At 55.4% G+C, this 16,107-nt stretch overlaps 1 protein-coding gene across 1 annotated transcript in view; it reads left to right on the top strand.

Annotated features, from left to right (window-relative positions):
• The first annotated feature begins 14,696 nt into the window (after positions 1-14,696).
• Positions 14,697-16,107, top strand: part of LOC133357711 (cysteine-rich, acidic integral membrane protein-like) — a 24,405-nt gene continuing 22,994 nt past the window's right edge. Inside the window, exons 1-2 of the mRNA XM_061575805.1 lie at positions 14,697-14,720; positions 15,569-16,107. The exon at positions 15,569-16,107 is cut by the window's right edge and continues 1,770 nt beyond it. Coding sequence (XP_061431789.1) covers positions 14,697-14,720; positions 15,569-16,107 — 563 coding nt within the window. The remainder of the gene's footprint in view (positions 14,721-15,568) is intronic.

The following is a 16,107-nucleotide window of genomic DNA, read 5'->3' as shown; positions in this document are numbered from 1 at the left end:
GAGGGTGGGGGGGGGTGAGAGGGAGGGTGGGTGAGAGGGAGGGTGGGTGGGGGGGGGGGTAAGAGGGAGGGAGGGTGGGGGGGGGGGTGAGAGGGAGGGAGGGTGGGGGGGGGGTGAGAGGGAGGGAGGGTGGGTGGGTGGGTGAGAGGGAGGGAGGGTGGGGGGGGGGTGAGAGGGAGGGTGGGTGAGAGGGAGGGTGGGTGGGGGGGGGGGTGAGAGGGAGGGAGGGTGGGGGGGGGTGAGAGGGAGGGAGGGTGGGGGGGGGGTGAGAGGGAGGGAGGGTGGGTGGGTGGGTGAGAGGGAGGGAGGGTGGGGGGGGGGGTGAGAGGGAGGGAGGGTGGGGGGGGGTGAGAGGGAGGGAGGGTGGGGGGGGGTGAGAGGGAGGGAGGGTGGGGGGGGGTGAGAGGGTGAGAGGGAGGGTGGGTGGGTGGGTGAGAGGGAGGGTGGGTGGGTGGGTGAGAGGGAGGGTGGGGGGGGGTGAGAGGGAGGGAGGGTGGGGGGGGGGGTGAGAGGGAGGGAGGGTGGGGGGGGGTGAGAGGGAGGGAGGGTGGGGGGGGGTGAGAGGGAGGGTGGGTGAGAGGGAGGGTGGGTGGGGGGGGGGGGTGAGAGGGAGGGAGGGTGGGTGGGGGGGGGGGTGAGAGGGAGGGTGGGTGGGGGGGGGGGTGAGAGGGAGGGAGGGTGGGGGGGGGGGTGAGAGGGAGGGAGGGTGGGGGGGGGGTGAGAGGGAGGGAGGGTGGGGGGGGGTGAGAGGGAGGGTGGGTGAGAGGGAGGGTGGGTGGGGGGGGGGGGGGTGAGAGGGAGGGAGGGTGGGGGGGGGGTGAGAGGGAGGGAGGGTGGGGGGGGGTGAGAGGGAGGGTGGGTGAGAGGGAGGGAGGGTGGGTGGGTGGGTGAGAGGGAGGGTGGGGGGGGGGTGAGAGGGAGGGAGGGTGGGGGGGGGTGAGAGGGAGGGAGGGTGGGGGGGGGGTGAGAGGGAGGGTGGGTGAGAGGGAGGGTGGGTGGGGGGGGGGGGTGAGAGGGAGGGAGGGTGGGTGGGGGGGGGTGAGAGGGAGGGTGGGTGGGGGGGGGGTGAGAGGGAGGGAGGGTGGGGGGTGAGAGGGAGGGAGGGTGGGGGGGGGGTGAGAGGGAGGGAGGGTGGGGGGGGGTGAGAGGGAGGGAGGGTGGGGGGGGTGAGAGGGAGGGTGGGTGAGAGGGAGGGTGGGTGGGGGGGGGGGGGTGAGAGGGAGGGAGGGTGGGGGGGGGGGTGAGAGGGAGGGAGGGTGGGGGGGGGTGAGAGGGAGGGTGGGTGAGAGGGAGGGTGGGTGGGGGGGGGGGTGAGAGGGAGGGAGGGTGGGGGGGGGGGGTGAGAGGGAGGGAGGGTGGGGGGGGTGAGAGGGAGGGAGGGTGGGTGGGTGGGTGAGAGGGAGGGAGGGTGGGGGGGGGTGAGAGGGAGGGTGGGTGAGAGGGAGGGTGGGTGGGGGGGGGGGGTGAGAGGGAGGGTGGGTGGGGGGGGGGGTGAGAGGGAGGGAGGGTGGGGGGGGGTGAGAGGGAGGGAGGGTGGGGTGAGAGGGAGGGAGGGTGGGTGGGTGAGAGGGAGGGAGGGTGGGGGGGGGTGAGAGGGAGGGAGGGTGGGGGGGGGGTGAGAGGGAGGGAGGGTGGGGGGGGGGGGTGAGAGGGAGGGAGGGTGGGGGGGGGGGAGAGGGAGGGAGGGTGGGGGGGGGTGAGAGGGAGGGAGGGTGGGTGGGTGGGTGAGAGGGAGGGAGGGTGGGGGGGGGTGAGAGGGAGGGAGGGTGGGGGGGGGTGAGAGGGAGGGTGGGTGAGAGGGAGGGTGGGGGGGGTGAGAGGGAGGGAGGGTGGGGGGGGTGAGAGGGAGGGTGGGGGGGTGAGAGGGAGGGAGGGTGGGGGGGTGAGAGGGAGGGAGGGTGGGGGGGTGAGGGAGGGAGGGTGGGGGGGTGAGAGGGAGGGAGGGTGGGGGGGTGAGAGGGAGGGAGGGTGGGGGGGTGAGAGGGAAGGTGACGGGATCGAACCCACGACCTCCTGTAGACCAGGCGAGGTAGTCAACATCCTACTGCCGTGGTGCCGAGAGTAGACCGCCTTGTAAAATGATAAGGGATCATCATCCCAGTGAGAAAGTCTTCTCGCGTGCAAGGACATTTGCGACTTAGGCAGCAAGTAGAAACACCTTCTCCTCCTCGTGGTGCGTAAAACGTGTCTCCTGTTATGATTCGGATATCAGATTTATGCCGGAGAGGCTTCCCACACACAGCGCGTGTGAGACTAAACTAATGTGATTCAAACAGGCTGAAAACACCTCGTAGCCAGCGGTATTATTCACAACCGAGGTTTTTGGAGTTAGATCGCGTAAGTACAGCTGTTGTGTAGTAGTGTAGTGTAGTGTATAATAGTGTAAAGTGTAGTGTATAGTAGTGCATAGTGTAGCAGTGTATAGTGTAGTGTATAGTAGTGTAGTGTATAGTAGTGTAGTGTATAGTAGTGTAGTGTATAGTGTAGTGTATAGTGTAGTGTATAAGTAGTGTATAGTGTAGTGTATAGTAGTGTAGTGTATAGTAGTGTAAAGTGTAGCGTATAGTAGTGTAGTGTATAGTAGTGTATAGTAGTATATAGTGTAGTGTATAGTAGTGTAGTGTATAGTAGTGTGTAGTGTATAGTAGTGTAAAGTGTAGTGTATAATAGTGTAGTGTATAGTAGTGTACTGTATAGTGTAGTGTATAGTAGTATATAGTCTATAATAGTGTATAGTGTAGTGTATAGTAGTGTCTGGTAGTGTATAGTGTAGTAGTGTATAGTGTAGTGTCTAGTAGTGTAGTGCAAGATAGTGTTGTGTAAAGTGTATTGTGTAGTGTATCGTAGTGTAGTGTACGTTGTGGTGTAGTATACTTTTGAGTTTGCGTGTCTCTCCGTGGTGAGATGTTAACTACCTCGCCTGGTATACAGGAGGTCGTGGGTACGACCCTGACGCCTGCTGTATATTTGGAGTTTGCGTGTCTGTCTCTCTTTCCGTAGTGAGATGTTAAACACCTCGCCTGGTCTACAGGAGGTCGTGGGTTCAATCCCGACCCTGACGCCTGCTGCTGTATATTTGGAGTTTGCGTCTCTCTCTCCGTGGTGAGATGTTAACTACCTCGCCTGGTCTACAGGAGGTCGTGGGTTTGATCCCGACCCTGACGCCTGCTGCTGTATATTTGGAGTTTTCGTGTCTCTCTCTCTCTTCCCGTGGTCGCGTGGATTTTTCTCAACATCACCACGCGTTTAGAGTGATTTGCCTGCTGCTATGAATTCACACGACGACGACGCTGCTGATGATGCTGCTGATGATGCTGCTGATGATGCTGCTGATGATGCTGCTGATGATGCTGCTGATGATGCTGCTGATGATGCTGCTGATGATGCTGCTGATGATGCTGCTGATGATGCTGCTGATGATGCTGCTGATGATGCTGCTGATGATGCTGCTGATGATGCTGCTGATGATGCTGCTGATGATGCTGCTGATGATGCTGCTGATCCACTTCTGCTGATGATGATGCTGATGATGATGCTGATGATGATGCTGATGCTGATGATCCATTTCATTGGCGCGATCATTTGCGATAGCCAAACCAACTTCTCAACAACAAGGTGGATGTCGTAGCAGCACTTTACGCTTTACATGTGAACACAAAAGATACAAAGTGGTTGAGTTCAATTGGACGGAAGTTCCCCCACGACGCACTGCCCGAACCTACTTGCTGTACCGCACTCAAGTCGCCGTCCCCGGACGCGTCCCCGTCGCCCTCGACGTCCTGCCACTCCGGGAGATCGCGGCAGGCGGCGACTCCGAGGACAGCCGCGAGAACGAGAACCGAGAAGAACATGGGGCACGTGGGGGGGGGGGGGGGGGTAACAGTGATCGTAGCTGATGATGATTGGGGCTGATGATGATTGGAGCTGATGATGATTGGAGCTGATGATGATTGGGGCTGATGATGATTGGGGCTGATGATGATTGGGGCTGATGATGATTGGGGCTGATGATGATTGTGGCGGATGATGATTGTGGCTGATGATGATTGGAGCTGATGATGATTGGGACTGATTGTTGTAACTGATGATTATAACTGATGCTGATTTTAACTGATAGTGTCGCTTATAACTGATGATTATAACTGATGACGAGTCTAACTGATGATGATTATAACTGATGATATTATAAGTGGCGAGTATAACTTATGACGATGATTGTAACTGATTGCTATGACTTAGGATGATTTTAACCGTTTATTAAAACCGATCATTAAAACCGATGACGATGTTTAATCCTGATTCTGTGGAGTATGATGATTATTCTGCTGATGCTGCTGCTGCTGATGATTCTGCTGCTGATGCTGATGATGACGATTCTGCTGCTGCTGATGATGCTGATGATGGTGATTCTGCTGCTGCTGATGATGCTGATGATGATGATTCTGCTGCTGCTGATGATTCTGCTGCTGATGATGGTGATGCTGATGATGGTGATTCTGCTGCTGCTGATGATGAATCTGCTGCTGCTGATGATGAATCTGCTGCTGCTGATGATGCTGTTTATGGTGATTCTGCTGCTGCTGATGATGATGATTCTGCTGCTGCTGATGATGATATCACAGACATGCTGCCGTGTGATGCCCTCTCTGCTTTAATACCCCCTGGGGAATGGAGGGGTAGGGGCTGGGGGCGGGTTGACGGAGTTGGGGGGGGGGGGTTATGGAGGTGTGTGTGTGTGTCTGTGTGTGTGTGTCTGTGTGTGTGTGTGTGGTGCATCAGCCAGTCATTCAGTCATCTAAGTCAGTCGACCCGTGGTACCTGCTGGGTCTGCCCCGTGACCTCCTGCCAGCGGGCGTTCGACACGTCACGTGGCCTCAAGGTGCACGTGGCCTGGCACAGGCGTCGTTGTGACGTCACCGCCACTTAGTGGCGAATGGCGGTTGTTGTTGTTGTGTCTGTGTGTGTGTCTGTGTGTGTCTGTGTCTGCCTACGATTCATCCTGGGGTTAACCAGGCTGGATTGTGTGAGGAGCTCACAAATCCTTGAAAGATTTGGACAAAGTCCCATCGGTGAGCTCCTCCGGCAGGCAAGGCTGCGTTGGCTGGGTCATGTAGCCCGCATGTCAAGTCACCGCATACCTAAACAGCTTTTGTTCGGCCGGATCGAGGGGGCTAAACGGACGCGGCACGAGCTAAAGAGGAGATGGAGTGATGTGGTACAGGAGGACGTGGAGCTGAGTGGACTTGCCGATGACCGGTACCAGCGGTGTCAAGATCGGCCTCTGTGGAGGAGGCTCGTGAAGGACACTACTGGGCAGTTGGAGGCAGTCGCCCTCCAACAACAACGGAGGGCGGAGAAGCGACGCTCACAACAACGAGCGGAGCGCCGGGTGGCTAAAGCACAGCAAGTTGGCACAGTAGGGGGCACAGGTGGTGCATCAACCAGTCATCTCAGTCAGTCGACCCGTGGCACCTGGGTCTGCCCCGTGACCTCTTGCCAGCGGGCGTTAGACACTTCACGTGGCCTCAAGGTGCAAATAGCCTGGCACAAGCATCGTGGTGACGTCACCGCCACTTAGTGGCGAATGGTGGTTGTTGTTGTGTGTGTCTGTGTGTGTACGTGGGGAGCGGTGGTGCAGCGGTTAGTGCTACGCTGCGCTACGAATCTGGCCACCCGAGTTCGATTCCCACTCACGGCACAACACCGCCGGTGACGATTATCTGAACCGGTCCTGGGCCTCCCCTAGGTCGACTCAGCCTCAAATGAGTACCTGGTGTGCCACTGGGGAGACAAAGGCGGCCGTGCGTGGTCCTGACCACCCACTCCCTCGTGTGCTGTTTCAGCCTTTATGGGTGCTGCTTGCTAACAGCACTTTTGCCCGAACAGTTCGCGAAAGGCTACCAGGGGGAGCTTTGTCTTTGTGATAGCGAGGTGGTGAGTGTGGTGAGTGTGGTGGCGAGTGTGGTGGCGAGTGTGGTGAGTGTGGTGGTGAGTGTGGTGGTGAGTGTGGTGGTGAGTGTGGTGGTGAGTGGTGAGTTTGGCGGTGAGTGTCGTGGTGAGTGTGGTGGTGAGTGTGGTGGTGTGGTGGTGAGTTTGGCGGTGAGTGTAGTGGTGAGTGTGGCGAGTGTAGTGGCGAGTGGGGTGAGTGTGGTGGTGAGTGTGGTGGTGAGTGTAGTGGTGAGTGTGGTGGTGAGTGTGGTGGTGAGTGTGGTGGTGAGTGTAGTGGTGAGTGTGGTGGCGAGTGTAGTGGCGAGTGTGGTGGTGAGTGTGGTGGTGGTGAGTGTAGTGGTGAGTGTGGTTGTGAGTGTGATGGTGAGTGTGGTGAATGTGGTGAGTGTGGTGGTGAGTTTGGCGGTGAGTGTAGTGGCGAGTGTGGTGTGGTGGTGAGTGTGGTGAGTGTGGTGGTGAGTGTGGCGGTGAGTGTGGCGGTGAGTGTGGTGTGACATCAATGGCCTTGACAATAATGACCCATTGACCTCAACCTAATTATTAAAACGCTAAAAATGCTCATTACATCCAATCAAAACAAAACCTCCTTCGCTCGTTGTAAATTAAAATCCTCTGCAACTTCCACCCTCATTACAAACCAAGCATCTCCCCCTCGCGCAGACATCATCCTGCGTGTTTGGGGACGGGGTCAGGATGGGGGGTCAAGAGAGATGGAACATCGCTTAGAACCCGGCCTTCATTGCCGAGATTCTCACCGACAGCACTTGCCCCATCGCTCTGTTAAAGGCTATACGGGAGGTCTTTGTCTTTGCCTCGTTTGCCGTACCGGCCTTCATAGCTGACGGCACGTGCCCCAGAAGGTTGTGCAAGCTACCCGGGGGACCTTTTTCTTTGCCTGGTTTGCCGTGCCGGCCTTCATAGCTGATGGCACTTGCCCCAGAAGGATGTGCAAGCTACCCGGGGGAACTTTGTCTTTGCCTGGTTTGCTGTGCCGGCCTTCATAACTGACGGCACTTGCCCCAGAAGGATGTACAGGCTACCTGGGGGGACCTTTGTCTTTGCGTGTCTCTGCGCGTGGCATTTATCTCTGCCGCGTGGAGTGACGTCACTGCTAATCTCACCACCCCCACGGCCACGGCCACCAACACCAACCCGAGCCACAACATCAACCACAGCCACAACATCAACCACAACACCAACCACAACATCAACCACAGCCACAACATCAACCACAACATAAACCACAACCACAACATCAAACACAACATCAACCACAGCCACAACATCAACGCCAGCCACAACCACAGCCACAACATTAACCCCAGCCACAACCACAGCCACAACATCAACCACAGCCACAACATCAACCACAACATCAACCACAATATCAACCACAACATCAACCACAACATCAACCACAGCTACAAACCACAGCCCCAACCACAACACCTACACCTACCACTACCCCTACCACCACCCCTACCACTACCCCTCCTACTACCCCTACACCTCCCACTACCACTACACCTATCACTATCACTACCCCTACCACTACCCCTCCCACTACCCCTATCACCACCCCTACCACTCCCCTACTACTACCCCTATCACTACCCCTACCACTACCCCTATCACTACCACTACCCCTACCACTACCCCTACACCTCTCACTACCCCTATCACTACCCCTATCACTACCCCTATCACTACCCCTACCACTACCCCTATCACTACCCCTACCACTACCCCTACCACTACCCCTATCACCACCCCTACCACTACCCCTATCACTACCCCTATCACTACCCCTACCACTACCCCTACCACTACCCCTACCACTACCCCTACCACCACCCCTATCACCACCCCTACCACTACCCCTCCAACTACCCTTATCACCACCCCTACCACTACCCCTATCACCACCCCTATCACCACCCCTACCACTACCCCTATCACTACCCCTCCCACTACCCCTATCACCACCCCTACCACTACCCCTACCACTACCCCTATCACTACCATTACCACTACCCCTACCACTACCCCTACCACTACCCCTCCTACTACCCCTACACCTATTTACTACCCCTACCACTACCCCTACCACTACCCCTATCACTACCCCTATCACTACCCCTACCACTACCCCTATCACTACCCCTATCATCACCCCTACCACTACCCCTATCACCACCCCTACCACTACCCCTATCACCACCCCTATCACTACCCCTACCACTACCCCTACCACTACCCCTACCACTACCCCTCCTACTACCCCTACACCTATTTACTACCCCTACCACTACCCCTACCACTACCCCTATCACTACCCCTATCACTACCCCTACCACTACCCCTATCACTACCCCTATCATCACCCCTACCACTACCCCTACCACTACCCCTATCACCACCCCTACCACTACCCCTACCACTACCCCTATCACCACCCCTATCACTACCCCTACCACTACCCCTATCACTACCCCTACCACTACCCCTATCACCACCCCTACCACTACCCCTACCACTACCCCTATCACTACCCCTACCACTACCCCTATCACCACCCCTACCACTACCCCTATCACTACCCCTATCACTACCCCTACCACTACCCCTACCACTACCCCTACCACCACCCCTATCACTACCCCTACCACTACCCCTATCACTACCCCTACCACCACCCCTATCACTACCCCTATCACTACCCCTACCACTACCCCTACCACTACCCCTACCACTACCCCTACCACTACCCCTCCAACTACCCTTATCACTACCCCTACCACTACCCCTATCACTACCCCTACCACTACCCCTCCCACTACCCCTATCACCACCCCTACCACTACCCCTCCAACTACCCTTATCGCTACCCCTACCACTACCCCTATCACCACCCCTATCACCACCCCTAACCACTACCCCTATCACTACCCCTACCACTACCCCTATCACCACCCCTACCACTACCCCTCCAACTACCCTTATCACTACCCCTACCACTACCCCTATCACCACCCCTACCACTACCCCTCCAACTACCCTTATCACTACCCCTATCACTACCCCTACCACTACCCCTACCAACTACCCCTATCACTACCCCTATCACTACCCCTACCACTACCCCTACCACCACCCCTATCACCACCCCTACCACTACCCCTCCAACTACCCTTATCACTACCCCTATCACTACCCCTATCACTACCCCTACCCCTTACACGACCCCTGCCGCTAGAGTGGTGACGATGCCCGCGGGGCTGATGGCTGCCACCACGAGGGGGCGCTATAGCCCGCAGGGCAGGCTGTCCTCACTGATACCAGGCAGCTGGAAATTCCACATTCCCATGACGGCGTTCAGTCCATCCGCCTATCTTTTCTTTGTAGACACTGCTAAGCAGTGGCAAACGGCCCAATGCAACAAGCGGTCAGTAACAAACCGCACTGCCACACACATTGTGTAGCGGATATGAGTTAACGTGCTAATTTCTATTCAAGCTTGTTATTGTTGTTGTTAAGAGCTTGGGGGTAAAGAGTCGGTGGTGATGGTGGTGGTGATGGTGATGGTGGTGGTGATGGTGGTGGTGATGGTGGTGATGGTGGTGGTGATGGTGGTGGTGATGGTGATGATGGTGGTGATGATAGTGATGGTGGTGGTGGTGATGGTGGTGATGGTGGTGGTGATGATGATGGTGGTGGTGGTGATGGTGGTGATGGTGGTGGTGGTGATGGTGGTGATGGTGGTGGTGATGGTGGTGATGGTGGTGATGGTGGTGGTGATGATGGTGGTGATGGTGGTGATGGTGGTGGTGATGATGGTGGTGATGGTGGTGATGGTGGTGGTGATGGTGGTGGTGGTGGTGATGGTGGTGATGGTGGTGGTGGTGGTGATGGTGGTGATGGTGGTGGTGGTGGTGATGGCGGTGGTGATGGTGGTGGTGATGGTGGTGGTGGTGGTGATGGTGGTGGTGATGGTGGTGGTGATGGTGGTAATGGTGGTGGTGATGGTGGTGGTGATGGTGATGGTGGTGGTGATGGTGGTGGTGGTGATGGTGGTGGTGATGGTGGTGGTGATGTTGGTGATGGTGGTGGTGATGGTGGTGATGGTGGTGGTGATGGTGGTGATGGTGGTGGTGATGGTGGTGGTGATGGTGATGATGGTGGTGATGATAGTGATGGTGGTGATGGTGGTGATGGTGGTGGTGATGATGATGGTGGTGGTGATGGTGGTGATGGTGGTGGTGGTGATGGTGGTGATGGTGGTGGTGGTGATGGTGGTGGTGATGGTGGTGATGGTGGTGATGGTGGTGGTGATGATGGTGGTGATGGTGGTGATGGTGGTGATGGTGGTGGTGATGGTGGTGATGGTGGTGGTGCCGATGATGGTGGTGGTGGTGCTGGTGGTGATGGTGGTGGTGGTGACGGTGGTTATGGTGGTGGTGGTGATGGCGGTGGTGATGGTGGTGGTGATGGTGGTGGTGGTGGTGATGGTGGTGGTGATGGTGGTGGTGATGGTGGTAATGGTGGTGGTGATGGTGGTGGTGATGGTGATGGTGGTGGTGATGGTGGTGGTGATGGTGGTGGTGGTGATGGTGGTGGTGATGGTGGTGGTGATGGTGATGGTGGTTATGGTGGTGGTGGTGATGGTGGTGGTGATGGTGGTGATGGTGGTGGCGATGGTGGTGGTGATGGTGGTGGTGGTGGTGATGGGAGGAGGGAATTCCAGAGTAGAGCAGTGCGAGAGGAGAATCAGGAGAGAAGCGAGGTGACCTTCAGTGTGGTGAGTGGGTGGGTGGGTGAGTGGGTGGGTGGGTGAGTGGGTGGGTGAGTGGGTGGGTGGGTGAGTGAGTGAGTGAGTGGGTGGGTGAGTGGGTGGGTGAGTGGGTGAGTGAATGAGTGGGTGAATGAGTGGGTGAGTGAGTGGGTTGGCGAGTGGGTGGGTGAGTGGGTGAGTGGGTGGGTGAGTGATTGGCTATGTGAGTGAGTAAGTGGGTGAGTAAGTGGGTGGGTGGGTAAGTGCGTGGGTGGGTGGGTGGGAGAGTGAGTGAGTGGGTGGGTGGGTGGGTGAGTGGGTGGGTGGGGGAGTGAGTGGGTGGGTGAGTGAGTGAGTGAATGAGTGGGTGGGTGAGTGGGTGGGTGGGTAAGCAGGTGGGTGGGTGGGCGTGTGAATGAGTGGGTGAGTTGTGGATTGTTGAATCAATTTACGAACTGCTCTGCAACGCCCACCACCCCAGTTCGACCTCTGACCCTGGCTCACACCACCACCACCATCGGTGTCCATCCAATTGTCTCTACCTCCCCTAGGTCGACTCAGCCTTAAGCCAGTAACCCAAGCCTGCTGCACTGGTGCGCTCAGTATCAACATTGGGGAGACAAAGGCGGCCGGGCGTTGGTGGTGGTGGCCTTAACAGGTGCTCGCAAACAAAGCAGAACTTGGAATCGATTTCCTTTCCCCCAGGATTCGATTCCAGTGACCCGGGAATCGATTCCCGTGCCCCCCCCCCCCCCTCATTCATTACCAAGCTCCTGTGACCCCAAATGACCCCATTAGGTGGTGGATGAAACTAATTTGCATACATTAATGGGATGGAGGGGGGGGCGGGGGGGGGGTTCTAATTGGTGCTGTCAATATTCTGTCTGGGAGAGGAATGCGGAGTGGGGGGTGGGGGTGATAGAGTTGTGCGGATGGGTAAATTGTGTCACCCCCCCCCCACACACACCCCACCCACCCCACCGTCCACCCACACCCCACCCACCATATCACCCCCCCCACCCACCAGCCCCCACCCACCCCCCATCCAACCCCCTCCACCCACACCCCACCCACCTTACCCCCCCACCAGCCCCACCCCCTCCACCCCCTCCACCCCCCCACCCCCTCCACCCCCCACCCCACCCCACACCCTCCACCGCTACTCGCTAACAGCACTTGCCCCGACACTCTGCTGCAGGCTACGTGGGGGACCTTTGTCTGTTGCTGACACCGCTGCGATGAACTCCCGAAGCGAGTTTGGGAGCCCCCCCCCCCGTCCCGCGACCGGCCCCGAAACTCGTGCTGCCTAATTATGCAAATGAGCGCCGTGCTTCTGATTACGGTAATTAAGTTAGAGATGCAAATGAGGGAGGTCGCGTTGGGGGGTGGAGGAAAGGGCGGTTTGGGGGGGTGGGGGTGGAGGGGTGCAAGGAGGGTGGAGAGGGGGGGTGGAGGGTGGGGGTGGAGGGGTGCAAGGAGGGTGGAGAGGGGAGGGTGGGGGTGGAGGGTGGGGGTGGAGGGGTGGAGGGTGGGGGTGGAGGGGTGGAGGGTGGGGGTGGAGGGGTGCAAGGAGGGTGGAGAGGGTGGGGGGGTGGAGGGTGGGGGTGGAGGGGTGCAAGGAGGGTGGAGAGGGGGTGGAGGGGGTGGAGGGGGAGGGGTTGCAGAGAGAGGTGGTGGGGTGCAAGGGGGGTGGAGTGCAGTGGGGGTGGAGGGGGGTAGTGGTGGAGGGAGTGGGTGGATGGGGGGAACCTGTCCCGCAGGTGGTCGACCAAGGCTGTGCGTAGAGGGATCAGGAGTCTCAACACCCTTGCGATGTTTGCAATCATTGATGAGTCTGTGGGTCTCTGTGTGATGAGTCTATGGGTTTCGATTTAAAGCTTTCGTGACTGCAGGGATTCATCTTCTTGGTTCTTTCGGTAAAGTCACGTAGAATGGAAATAATAAAATAATAAAAATAAAACATTATTAAATAATTCTCACGACGTTTCGGTCACAACGCAAGCAGCCGTCATCAGGTGAAGACCAGGTCTGTCGGGGAGACAGCGTCTGAATGAAACACCACCACGCTTGGAGCGTATATTTAAGCTGGGTTGGAAGGGGGGGGGAAGGGCGCCTTGACAAAATAATTTGCATATCAAGAGGAATTTAGCATATTTATGAGAAATGCAGGTATGTGATTAGTACTACTTATGCCCGTGCATTATGCATGACTAGCAGCATCAAAGGGAGGGGATACGGGTAGCACTGCAGCAACCAAAACCACCACGTAAACAACTGTGATTGATCAGTAATAACCACGTGATTGATCAGTAATAATCACGTGATTGATCAGTAATAATCACGTGATTGATCAGTAATAACAACGTGATTGATCAGTAAAAATCTCGTGATCGATCAGTAAAAATCACGTGATCGATCAGTAATAATCTCGTGATTGATCAGTAATAATCTCGTGATTGATCAGTAATAATCACGTGATTTATCAGTAATAATCACGTGATTGATCAGTAATAACCGTCTAGAGTTATTCTGCTGTGCCTATTTACACCTGATGAAGGAAACGTCGTGATTTATTCTTTTATTTCTATTATTATTTATATAAGGTTTATTTTTTATTTTTATCATTATTTTGTACCTACGTGAATCCTTGCAGTCACGAAAGCTTCAAATCTAGAGTTATTACGTAAACCCAGAGCCGAAGTCAATAGGGTAAAACTAACCTATCTCCGATCCCAACCCACCTCTCGCCTATTTCGAGTTAATCTCTCGCGGAGTTCTCACGCTGTTCGCTATCTCTCTCACGTACTCACGGTTCGCTGCGACGCATCACACGGACGCAGGAGTGACCGGCAAGTGTACTGTCCCGATCGCTGTCTTGAGAAGAACACCAACTCTCCGTCGCGTTCCCTCCTTCCCTTGTTATTGTTCTCTACGTAAAAAAAAACTTCAGATCGCTTGCCCGTGACGCCATCATATTCGTACCGGAGCTCTCATCTAGGCCTCGGCAAGGTAAGGTAATTGTACCCTTTTTACCGGGTAAGAGGGTAAAGGTGTCGACATGCCAAGGGGTAAGGGTAAAGGGTAGGGTAAAGGTAGGCTCGTTGCTTTTTACACTTTTACCTTACCTGCTAAAGAGTAAAAGGTAGGGTTGAGTGATTTTATTGTGGTAAGGTTAAAGGTAGGGTAAAAGTAGGCTCGTTGCTTTTTACACTTTTACCTTACCTGCTAAAGAGTAAAAGGTAGGGTTGAGTGATTTTATTGTGGTAAGGTTAAAGGTAGGGTAAAAGTAGGCTCGTTGCTTTTTACACTTTTACCTTACCTGCTAAAGAGTAAAAGGTAGGGTTGAGTGATTTTATTGTGGTAAGGTTAAAGGTAGGGTAAAAGTAGGCTCGTTGCTTTTTACACTTTTACCTTACCTTGCCGAGGCCTACTCTCAACTACGTCCGCTTCCGTTTTTCCACATCAAAGGGGCTGCCGCTAAGCTTGGGGGTTTGTCCCAACCAATCAGAGTGCTTGCCTGCGGGTGTTCGGCAGCATCCATTCAGCCAGTTGCCCCCCCCCCCCCGCCCTCATACTTGCCGTGCTGTGTGTGTTTTCATCAAGGGTGGCACAGTCGGGTCGGGTTTTTTACAATCGGGTTTAATTGTCTTTTTATATTAAACCCGATCATCTGAGATTGGGAGAAATCCGGTTAAATTGGTTCTAATTGCAGAACCGCACTTCTCAACGACGGGCTTCATCCATTCCAAGCGAAGGAACTCACTGGCGCCCACGATTGTGGAGGAGAAGCTCCTCGTGTTCATCAAGACCAACCTGCCCGCCGCATTCTACGACTACCCCGTGCCCAACGGCCCCCCCGAGTACGATAGCAGCACCGACGAGGAAGCAGCCTAAGCCTTGGATCAGAGTTTCGTATTCATTAAACCAGGTTTTAATTCCCCGAAATCGGGTTTAATTGTATTAAAGAAAAAACCCGATGCCTGCCGCTGGAGAAATCGGGGTTTTTCCACCCATGGTTTCATCGTGGTGTCGGGGTGACCTGGCCATGACCTGTGACCTTTAAGTCACTTCACGGCACGCAGTGCAATTTAACCTGGGGGAAATCTGCCAATTTCCTGACCCCAGGAAACCGTTGCGGCATTCCCACGAGGGGCCCCCGGGTGAAAACCCAAAGGTCAGGTGGCTTCCCCACGAGGTCCTATGTGGGTGTGTGTGTTCATGTGGTGACGTCACCGCCACTTAGTGGCGAATGGCGATTGTTGTTGTTCATGTGGGGGGTTGTGAGGGGGAAAGCAGCGTCGGCAAAGCTGCTTTGTGGTGGTGGCATCACAGGAGCGGCGCCGGCAGAGCGGCTTCGTTGCTGTGGCATCATGCAACCACGGAGAGAGAGAGAGACACGCAAATTCCAAATATACAGCAGCAGGTGTCAGGGTCGGGATCGAACCCACGACCTCCTGTAGACCAGGCGAGGTAGTCAACATCTCACCACGGAGAGAGAGACACGCAAACTCCAAATATACAGCAGGCATCGTCAGGGTCGGGATCGAACCCACGACCTCCTGTAGACCAGGCGAGGTAGTCAACATCTCACCACGGAGAGAGAGAGAGACACACAAACTCCAAATATACAGCAGCAGGCGTCAGGGTCGGGATCGAACCCACGACCTCCTGTAGACCAGGCGAGGTAGTTAACATGTCGACAAAGTGAACGATGACGTCAACATTGACGATGTTGACGAGGTGAACGATGACGTCAAGATTGACGATGTTGACAAAGTGAACGATGACGTCATCATTGACGATGTTGACAAAGTGAACGATGACGTCATCATTGACGATGTTGACGAGGTGAACAATGACCTCAACATTGACGATGTTGACGAGGTGAACGATGACGTCATCATTGACGATGTTGACAAAGTGAACGATGACCTCAACATTGACGATGTCGACGAGGTGAACGATGACGTCAACATTGACGATGTCGACAAAGTGAACGATGACGTCATCATTGACGTTGTTGACGAGGTGAACAATGACCTCAACATTGACGATGTCGACAAAGTGAACGATGACGTCATCATTGACGATGTTGACGAGGTGAACGATGACCTCAACATTGACGATGTTGACAAAGTGAACGATGACCTCATCATTGACGATGTTGACAAAGTGAACGATGACCTCATCATTGACGATGTTGACAAAGTGAACGATGACCTCATCATTGACGATGTTGACAAAGTGAACGATGACCTCATCATTGACGATGTTGACAAAGTGAACGATGACCTCATCATTGACGATGTTGACAAAGTGAACAATGACCTCATCATTGACGATGTTGACAAAGTGAACGATGACCTCATCATTGACGATGTTGACAA

This window comes from Lethenteron reissneri, chromosome 59 (assembly GCF_015708825.2).
Source record: "Lethenteron reissneri isolate LAM-NWPU_2019-01 chromosome 59, ASM1570882v1, whole genome shotgun sequence".
Taxonomy (NCBI): Eukaryota; Metazoa; Chordata; class Hyperoartia; order Petromyzontiformes; family Petromyzontidae; genus Lethenteron; species Lethenteron reissneri.
The sequence above is the reverse complement of the archived record's forward strand: the minus strand, read 5'-3'. Positions and strand labels throughout refer to the sequence as shown.